Source organism: Elephantulus edwardii, unplaced genomic scaffold, assembly GCF_000299155.1.
Source record: "Elephantulus edwardii isolate Elephantulus edwardi_28Jun2011 unplaced genomic scaffold, EleEdw1.0 scaffold00140, whole genome shotgun sequence".
In the NCBI taxonomy this organism is placed as follows: Eukaryota; Metazoa; Chordata; class Mammalia; order Macroscelidea; family Macroscelididae; genus Elephantulus; species Elephantulus edwardii.
Window position 1 is genome coordinate 4,051,126 of NW_006399890.1, and position 10,718 is coordinate 4,061,843.

General features: G+C 37.7%; 1 protein-coding gene across 1 annotated transcript in view; it reads left to right on the top strand.

Annotated features, from left to right (window-relative positions):
• Positions 1-10,718, top strand: part of WDHD1 (WD repeat and HMG-box DNA binding protein 1) — a 93,575-nt gene that overhangs the window by 6,309 nt on the left and 76,548 nt on the right. Inside the window, exon 2 of the mRNA XM_006894342.1 lies at positions 6,423-6,534. Coding sequence (XP_006894404.1) covers positions 6,423-6,534 — 112 coding nt within the window. The remainder of the gene's footprint in view (positions 1-6,422; positions 6,535-10,718) is intronic.

The following is a 10,718-nucleotide window of genomic DNA, read 5'->3' on the forward strand; positions in this document are numbered from 1 at the left end:
AAACAAATGGGTAGAGAAGCTGTGGTATATTCACACAATGGAATACTATGCTGCATTGAAAAACAAGGAACTCATGCAATATTATTCAAAATGGGTGACTCTGGAGGACATTATGCTGAGTGAAGTATCTCAGTCACAAAAGGACAAATACTGCATGGTGCCACTGTTGTAAAACAGGATTGACATCGGGGTTGCGGGGAGACTGAGAAAGATGGGTTTAATAATGTATACTGCATTGAAACAGATGAGGAAGAAAACTGTTTAAAAGGGATATGTGATTAGGTATTTTTGTGATGACAGTTGTCTAGAGAGAAAGAAGGCTACATGGTGGAGTGGACCTGGGAGAGGGTTTGTAAAACAATGAAAGAATTTTTGCTTTACTTTTCCAAGAGGGTAGTGTATTAGGCGGGAGGGTTGGGAGGGGTGAAAAGTGCAACAGTGAATGAATAGAAATCCAAAGTCTCTGTAAATTTTTTACTGACATTTATAATAAATTAAAAAAAAAAAAGGAACAAACAAATATGTCTTGGAGAAAGTACAGGCAGAATGCTCCTTGGAAGCAAAGATGATAGTGTTGCCTTATATACTTCAGACCTATTGCTGGGAGAGGCTATTCCTTGAAGGAGGACATGATGTTTGGAAAGATAGAGGGTTGGAGAAGGAGAGGAAGACCCTCAACCAGGTGAATTGACACAGTGACTTATCACAACAGGCTCTAGTGCATCAGAAGTATGAGGATGGCACAGGATAGGACAGGGTTCAGATCTGTTCATAGAGTCAGTATGGGTTGTATTCGACTTGATAGCACTCAATCATAGGATGGTTTAAAAAAATTAATATTATTTAAAATATTTATTGACTGAAAAGTTGGTTTTTTGCAGTTTTTTGTTAGAACTTTTTTCTATTAAGAAATTTTCAACAGAGAAAAACATTTTTCCCCTAAAACACATTTGTAACATTAAAACAAAACTTTCCATACCTTGAATATTTAAATATATAGTCTAAACTTTAACATATACAGAATAATATTCTTAGTTCATGTTTTTGTATTTTTATTCATTTGTCGTTTCCAACATGATACTACTGCTATTTTTCTGAAAAATATACTGTGGCGTCAGGGGTTTATTGTTCAAAATGGCTTTCCTAGCCATTGACTTTGATGTTGCCACATGGATGAATGGAAACATGCAAATAGAGTATGTTAGTCTATCCACAGGGGATTGGCTAGTCTCACCATTAAATTGAAAGGATACAGTGGTAGAAATTGGGAATCTTAACACCAGTATGGTAGAGGAAGCTGCGCACATCCTTCAGTGCCAGAGCTTCCTGTGCCAGCCAGAATGGGATCTACACAAAAGAGACAGCAGCCTCAACAACGAACCAGAGATTTCAGAGAAAGGACTTGGGACTGCTGCCCAAGGAGTCAGAGCCAAAGGTCTTCACCATAGCTTATTGGAGTACTGAGGGAAGACACCATAACTAGCAGGACTAAGAAAACTATAACACTGACCTAAGCCATGACACTGAAGGTCAGAGAGCCTACAGTCATGCTTGAGAAGCGGTCTGGACTGAAGGATTGTATTCTGCTGCCAGATTGAATTATAACCTGCTAATTTCCCTAATAAACTCCATAACTGTGAGGTCTTTGTAGTCATTGCAATGGATTTTGGACTCAAGATAGTAGTAAGATTTGTGTTGAAATTAGTACAGATAGGTATAGGAGCCACATATTTTGAACACATGGTCAGGAGGGACAGTTCCTTGGAGAAGGATATCATGCTCGGAAGGGTGGACAGACAGGTCAAGAGAGGAAGACCCTGGATGAGATGGATTAATACAGTAACTGGGGCAATGGATGTAAATACGTTGGAGTCTGTGAGACTGGCTTAGGACAGGGCAGGCTTCTGAACTACTGAACTTATAAGATTGCTACAAGTTGCAGGAGACTTTATGGTACATAACAACGACAACAACAGATACAGGACCTTATTAGAATTAGTTTTGTACTGTGAATGTTGTTGATGAGGAGTTAGTACAAGTTGGATTTAGCCATCCTCATGCTGCTTGCACTCTTTCCCCCTATTATAGTCTTATTTTAATTTTTCTTATAAAATTTTTCTCATATAGTCTTTAGAGTTGCATTTTATGGTTAATAAATAAAAGACTGAGGCCTTCAGTTGATTGTTTCCTGTAGATTTTAAAATAAAAATTATAAAATCACATGGCTGGGTAGAACTGTACAAGTATGAGGTATACGTGGCCCCATCAAGGAGATTGGATAGTTTACTAGCAATGTAAACGAGGCACATAGCACCTTTAGGATGAGAACATGCTACTGAGTTGTTAACTACTGATGAAGGGATTGGTTGGTATTGCCATCCTGCCAGACTTATATTGAGCAGGGCCAGCAGCACTACTACAAGAAGGAAGTGGGAAGTGCAGCAAGTTCTTTTTGACTAGAGATTACTGCTTGAGACAGAGACCCAGAACAGACCAGATCAGTACATAACAGCAGCAGAGAACCCGGGACTGCTATTCCACAGAGCCAGAGCTGAAGACTTTCATCTAGGTTCGTTGTTGAGTGAATGAGGGAACATAATTGGCAGTGCTCAAAGAGCTCACTAATACTCGGCTAGAACTTCAAGGCAGGGCCGACAAAGCTGAAAGTCAAAATGCTTGCAGGGTGTACCTGAGAAACTGTTTAGTCTGAAAACTTGTATCCTGAATTTCCAGCTAGAGTAGTGACCCGTTGTTCCTCTAACAAACCCCTTAGTTGTATTGTCTGTGAGTCTCTGTGGCCAGTGCAGTAGAATCAGAACCAGTAAGGGGTACAGCAGCAAGAACTCTGGAAAGTTTGGAGTTAGAATTGATACAAGTAGATGCCGAAGTGTGGGGCATGTCAAATCTCGTAGGGATCAGTTGTTATTTTTATTCAATCATTCATTCACATTTTGTTTTATTACAATTGATTAATTAGAATATCTGATCAACTCATTATTGTATACTATCTTTCCTTTTATCCAACTTACATATTTGTTTAGTTGTCCCTAGTGACTCATGTCTGAATTTTTAAAACATTCTGTTTTATGAAGAAAATGTTGGAAAGATGGAGCTGTATTGTCACTGGTCATCCTTAAGGTTTAACCATTATTTTTATTATTATTATTTCTTTATTTTTTTAAATTTTTTTTGTGCGTGTACTGTCAAATCAGATCCGACTGGTACAGGAGGAGATTGCCTCTCCCTTTCCAGCAGAGCATCTCGTGGACTTGAACTGTGTGCCTCTGGGATTGCAATGTAGGTTCTTGCCACTAGGCTACCAGAGCTCCCCAGGTTTAACCATTTTAAGGTATACTTATGTTCATTTTTTGCTTGTCACTCTTCTAGACAAGACCATGGCAGAGACTAGAAGTGCAAAGAAGAGATCTAATAAATCCACCTAAGCTGGTATTCATGTAGCTGACATGTCTTTGTGTACCATCGACTTGGAACCGACCCATAGCTGACCCTCCATCAGGTTTGCAAAGGCAGTTTATTGCATGGGAGGAGATTGCCCATCCTTCTCCCACAGCAGCTGGCAGAATCAAACCTCATGCCTTCAGGATCGCAGCACAGATTCTTAGCGCTAGGCTACCAGAGCTCTGATACTGCTACTGATATAGACAGATTTAAAAGTGAAACTAGGACAAAACTGACTGGTGCACATACCAAGTGTAACTCTTTCCCTCCTCGAGACCTTATGGCACAGTAGTTAAGAGTTTGGCTCTTAACTGAGAAGTTGGTGATTCAAGCCCACCACCTGCTCCCCTGGATGAACACTATGCTTTCTGTAAAGATTTATAGCCTTGGAAATTCTATGGGACATTTCATTTCTGTAGGGTTGTTATGTCCTGTAAGGTCACTGTGAATACGAATTGACTTAACAAGCATTGGGTTTTTGTATTTTCTGTTTATTTCCTATAAAAAAGTGTTTGAGTTCCTTACTCTAGCATTACGTTAGTCTCCACAGGATGACCCCAGTCTACATTTTCCTTCTTACTTAGGTTGTCTTTTTCAGGTAAATGTAGATACCTAACTTAAGATTTGGTTTCTTGTGTTGGGTCTTGTTGAGTCTGACTCATAGTGACCTTAAGAACAACAGATCTGGACCCTGCCTGACCTGAGACACTTATCTCTGAGACACTTGAGTGCATTGCTGCAGTTGCTGTAACAATCCATCTCATTGAAGGTCTTCTTCCCTTTCATTGACCTTTCACCTTCTGAAGCATGGTGCCTCTTTCCAAGGAATAGCTTTGTCTAGCAGTATGCCAAAGAATATGAGACAGTGCTTTACCATCCTTGTCTCCAAGAAGCACTCTGGTTTCACTTTTCTCCAAGACATATCTGTTCTTTTGGCAGTCGTTTGGAATATTCAACACTCTTCTCCAAGACCATAACTCAAAGGCATTGATTTGTTCTTGTCATCTTTATTCATTGTCCAGGTCTTATACATAGTAGGTGATTGGAAAGATTATTGCTTGAATCAAGCATACCTCAATCTTTTAACTGACATCATTACTCTTCAGGATTTTGGAGAAGTCCCTGACAGCCGCCTTTCACAATGCTATGTCTCCAGATCTCCTGATTGCTGGTACCAAGATTGTTAATTGTGGATCCAAGCAGTATGAAATCTTTGACAATTTCAGTCTTTTCTCCATCTTTCATGATGTTACTTATTGGCCCATTGGTGAGGTTTTTTGTGGTGAGGATTTTTGTTTTTTTGATGTTGAGATATAATCAATATCAAAGGCCATAGTCTCTCTAGTAAGTGCTTCCTGAAAGCGAGGTTGTGTCATCTGCATAACACAGGTTGTTGATAAGTCTTCCTCCAATCCTGATGCCACAGCTTCTCGATTGACTTGCTCGGACTACAGATTGAATAGGTGTGGAGAAAGGAAGTTCTATAGAATTGTCATTTTTCACAAGTCTTAGCATATCTAGTCTTAACTTGCCCTTTGACTCTCAGTGTAAAGTTTAACATTTCATTTCAACCCTCTGATTTTCCCCAATGAAATTACTTTTTCATCAGAACATACACGGTTCTTCATATGGCTTTTGTAAAAATCTTTATCCAACACATTTGTTATTTGAACATTTTTCAGTTGCAAAATTTAGCAATACCAGTTACATTAATAATGTGAAGCCATCACCCAAATTTCTCCCCACCATAAACAAACAAAAGCTAGTGCTCCTCTCTGCCCCTAATCTTTGATCCTTGTGTATTTACTTATTCATAAATGAGATCATATACTATTTATCCTTGTGGCTGGCTTTTTTTCACTTAGCATAAGGTATTTGAGGTTTACCTTGTAGCATGGATCAAGATTTCATTTCCCTTTCTTGCTAATTTGTATTCCATTGAATGTATGTACTACATTTTGTTTACCTAAGTTTATTCCTCTCATTATTTACACATTTTAGCTATTGCAAATGGTGTTGCAGTGCACATTGGCATACATGTTTACTCTGCTATTTTAGCTTCCTTTGGAATATAGGAAAGGGAGGAATTATTGAATCACATGGAAATACTGTTATATTTTTAAAGGACCATCAAATTGTTTCCGTGTCTATGACCATTTTGCACTTTTACCAGCAACAGATACTCACTCATTGATGTTCAGTGGGAACCAACTCATAACTGACTCTCCGGTGGGTTTTCAAATACTATAAACCGCATGGGGATAGAGTGTTATTCCTTTTTCCACAGAGCAGCAGGTGGAATTAAACCACTGGCCTTTGAGTTGCAACTCCTTACCCATGTGGCCACCAGAGCACTTTTTTTGTCTTCCTTAAACCAGCAATGGATAAAGGTTATAATTTTCTACATCCTGTTAATTGTTTTCTCCTTTTTACCATTTAGAATGTTATTTCTGCTTTTTATTCCCCCTCTGATACTTGTTTTGATAGACATATATTGAACAAATAAAATATTCTCTTTCAGAAGACAAGTGATTTAAAATAAGATTTGACAGATACAGCCTTTAGATAATTAAGCTCACACATCCATTGATTCATATGCCAGGCATTTATTAGTGCTTGTTTGTGTCAAGAACTTTGCTTAGTTCTTATAGTACAGTGGTGAGCAAGATAAACATAGTCTTTGCTGTTACAGAGATTCTACATTCATCTTTTATTATAAATAAATAAACGAAGTAATGCCAGAGAGGAACTGTAGAGAACATTAAATTAATCTTTTATTTCACAGAATAGGAAGTTAGGAGTAATAATAAAACCTCTCATTACTGATGTTTATGTATTTAAAATTATTTTAAAATTTGGCTAATATCTTAATATCAGAAAAATGATTAATATAAAGGTGTCATTCTATAAAATTGGCATTCATGAAACTAGGTGACTTTTTAATGACTATATTTCCTTTCTAGCTGTATTGTGACTTGTGGAAGTGATGGTGATGTGAGAATTTGGGAAGACTTGGATGATGATGATCCTAAGTCGATTAATGTTGGAGAAAAGGCATATTCATGTGCACTAAAGGTGTGTATGTATGTATGTGCTATATCAGATGTTATAATGTGATAATGATGTAATTTTTTACCTGAATAAGAAATATTTTTTATAGACGTTTTGAATACAGAATACTTTTTTCTTTTATGAAATAATAATATTGAAAATGAGCAGCAATGCCAGTAACTTGCTGCAGAATTTAAAGCTAACATCTGAATTGTTTATTGGTGATGTTGTTGTTAGATGCCATTGAGTTGAGTATGATGCATAACAACCCTTTGAACAACAGATCTGAACCCTGTCCTGTCCTGTACCATCTTCACACTTCCTGGCACACGAGAGCCCATTGTGGCAGTAACCGTGTCAATCCACCAGGGTGAGGGTATTCCTCCACCATTCCAAGCATCATACCCCTCTCTAAGGAATAGCCCCTCCTAGCAGCATGCTCGAAGTATGTGCAGTGAAGCCTCATCATCCTTGCTTTCAAAGAACACTCTGGCTGCATCATCTCCAAGACATATTTGTTTATTCTTTTGGCTGTCCATGTGATATTCAGTTTCTTCAATACAACACAGCTTAAAGGCATCAATTCTTCTTCTGACATCCTTATTCATTATCCAGCTGTCAGATGCATAACAAGTGATCGGAAAGACAGTGGCCTGAATCAGATGCTCCTTAGTTTTCAAACTGACATTATTACTCCCCAAGAATAAAAAAATAGATTGATAATTATTGGGTATTAATGGTTAGAGAACTAAAATATGTGTAGCACAAACAGATGATTTTTTTTTAAAGATACTTATGTGCCATCATTTTTTCCATGAGTTAAATACTAGTTTTTAATTCACGGATTCAGATAACATAAGGAATCTTTCTAGAAAAGAGTAGTGCTTCATTAATTTTCTAATGTGTCTGTATATTTCACATATTCTTCATGTTTTATGTGAAGTACGCGTGAGAGTGACATAGATTTCAAGGAGAATTAGTATCTTTTCTGAAAACCTGTGCAACTTGTTGTTAGTTGTCTTCAAGTAGACATCGATTTATAGCAACACTGTAAACAACACGTCTGAACCTTGCCCTATCCTGTGCCATCCTTATCATCACCACTATACTGCAGTCACTGTGTCGGTCTGTCTTGTTGAAAGTCTTCCTTTCTTTTTCTATTGAAAGTCCTCCACTTTTTTCAGCATGTCTTTCCCTAAGGACTGGTCCCTCCTGACAACATGCCCAAAATATGTGAAATGTGAAGTTTCACTATCCTTCAATTTTTATTGACTTAAGACTTTTTATTCAAGTATCTAAAAATACCGCTAATTTTTTTCTTGATAAATTTTAAGTTGAGTAGTTGAGTATATTAAATTTGTATAGAAACAATGTCTTTATAGAATTTGTAATTTCTCCCTCAGTCTTAGTAGGTGATTTTTAAAATTATTTTTCCAAATGATCACATATAATGAGAAGTACTTTCTATAGATATACTCTAAATATACAGAGCTCTGGTGGTTAACTGGTTAGGAGGTGTGTGCACTGCCAACCCTTCTGTGCATGGTTTGAATCCTCTAGCTGCTTATGGGATAAAGATGGGGAATCTCCTTCTGTTCAGTTTACTACTTTTGAAGATCACTTGTTATGCATTTGAGAGCTGGTCAATGAATAAGGATGACAATAAAAATGAATGTCTTTGAACTATGGTGTTGGAAGAAAGTACTGACTATCCCATTGACTGCCAAAAGATCAAATAGGTAATGTCTTGTAGAGAGATGAAACAGGTAATGTCTTGGAGAGAGTGAAGCCACATTACTCCTTGGAAGCAGGGATTGCAAAGCTTTGTCTCTCATCCTTCATGCATGTTGCTAGGAGAGGCTATTCCTTTGACAAAGATATCATACTTAGAAAGGTGGAGGGCCAGCGGAGAAGAGGAAGACCTTCAGCCAGGTGGATTGACATAGTGACTGCAGTAATGGGTGCAAATATGTCAAAGATTGTGTTTAAGATTGGCACAAGATAGGACAAGATTCAGGTCTCTTGTTCATAGGGTCGCTATAAGTAGTATTCAACTCCGTACCACCTCACAACAATAAAACCCCTTTTAGGGTCAGCTTTAAGTCAGTTCTTATTCAATGGTACATAACAACAACATATTAAGTGTAAGTGAAATCTGAAGAATAAAGAAAAAAGTGAAAATTAAACTATTATAATTCCCCCCCCTATACAATTAGCAAGATGGAAAACATTGCTAATCCCAGAAATAGTGAGAGTTTGGGGAAGTAATAGTTAACTTGTGGTTAGCTCTCTTTGCATAAAGTGGCCCTTTTATCAACGATTTAGAGAGTTGTGTGCAATTATCTTTTTATTTGTACCTGAGAAAACTAAAGCTCAGAGAAAGACGAAATTGTGCACAATAGACTTCTAGTCAGTGAATTCTCTACAGCTGGCATCTATTTTCCCCTGTGCACCATGTAAGAAAGTGACAGGACCAGATCCTGATCAGGAACTTGTTTCTTTTTTAGATTACTGGTACTTAGAGTGACTTAGAGAATGCTTTTCAAAACAAATCTTTTATTCCATTCTTCCAGGTGTATACAGTTATACTTGGATGTTTACACATAAGGCTATTAGCTTCTTATTAAAGAGTTACCACAATTTTTCACTACAGTTACTAGATAAAAGGAAGGGTTCTTAGTCTGTTATATTAAGAAATCTATTTGCCAAGCACAGCACAGCTAGGTTGCAAAATTCCAACATATACATCTTCAGCTTTGTCTTTTGTTGGCTTTAGGGTTTTTGTTGTAGATTCTCTTCTTGTGTTTCCTTTAAATTATTTTTACCTTAGTTGCAACACTATTAACTTACTGTTCTAGATTTGAAGTGTATATTGCAGTTTGAATTTAAATCATCTTTCCTGTTGGCTGTAGGGAGTTCTGGTGGCCTAGTCCATAAGGAGGTGTGCAGCTAACCAAAAGGCTATGTCTTTCCGGATGTTCAAATCCACCAGCGTCTCTGAGGGAGAGACATGGGCCATTTCCCCCCATGTGATTTACAACCTTGGAAACTTAGTAGAGTGTCAGCTGTATAAGTTGGTGCCAAGTCAAACACAGTAAAGTTTTTTAATAATGTTACTCGAACAGATGTACAAATCTTTCAAAGTTTTGCTATGTGATGATATTGTTGTCAAGTTCTTTTTCCTCTGGAGTACAGGCAGGTGCTATATAGAAATCTTGGGGGTCCTATGTTTGCAAATATGTCTGCAGCTTTTACTGTAAAGGGTATATTTACTACTAGACTCAAATAGTTTGATTCTTTTGACAGCTGTCTTCTAAATTCATAAAGTAAGCGTATGATATATCAAAGCTTATAAGATCTTATTTACACCCTGTGGTATCCCTGTGGTATCTTAGTGTGTAAGGACTTGGACTACTAATCAAAAGGTCAGTTGAAATCCACTAGTTTCTCCAAATGAGAGAGATAGGCAGTCGCTGCCCTTAAAGATTTACAGCCTTGAAAACCTGATGTATAGTTGCTGTGAGTCACAGCCAACTCAGTGGCATAGGGTTTGGCTTTATGGTATGATCTTAGGTCCCTGAGTGATACTAATGGTTTGTGCTTAATGGCTAATCACAACAGAAACTAGTGAAAGATGAGCAGCTTGGATCTACTGTTTGTTGTTGAAGAGTCTACTTTCATAAGACTTTACAAGCATTGCAAAAGCCTTGGGGATGGGCTCTAGGGATCAACGGGGGGGGGGGGGGGGTGCTGTCAGTTAGAACTGACTCAACTGCAACAGATTTTTGGGGGTGGGGCATGTAGAAGTTCAGTAGGTATGGTTTAGTCCCTTGGGATAGAAGTGTGTTTTAAGGAAGTAATAAAATTAAGATACTGGAGCAGGCTCTTGTCATTCATTTTAAAATCCTAAGGTGGAAAACCTGATAGAAGAACTGGTGTTGCTGATTATTTTCAGATCCTAAAACTTATGTTCTGTTGTTGAAGTGTCATGAATTCTGGATTTAGATTTTGCTAGAAAGAATATAATTACTTCATTGTGGAAACATTGGGTAACACTACAATGTAGCCCTGTGCCTTCCTTTTCTCTTTTTTTTTCATATGAAGGGATTTATTTGCCTTCTCAAAGTGGAAGCAGACATTCCTCTGGTTGTTGACAAAGCTGGAGCTGTGATTTGGAATGCCTTCCCTTATTCTTTTTTTTTTTTTTT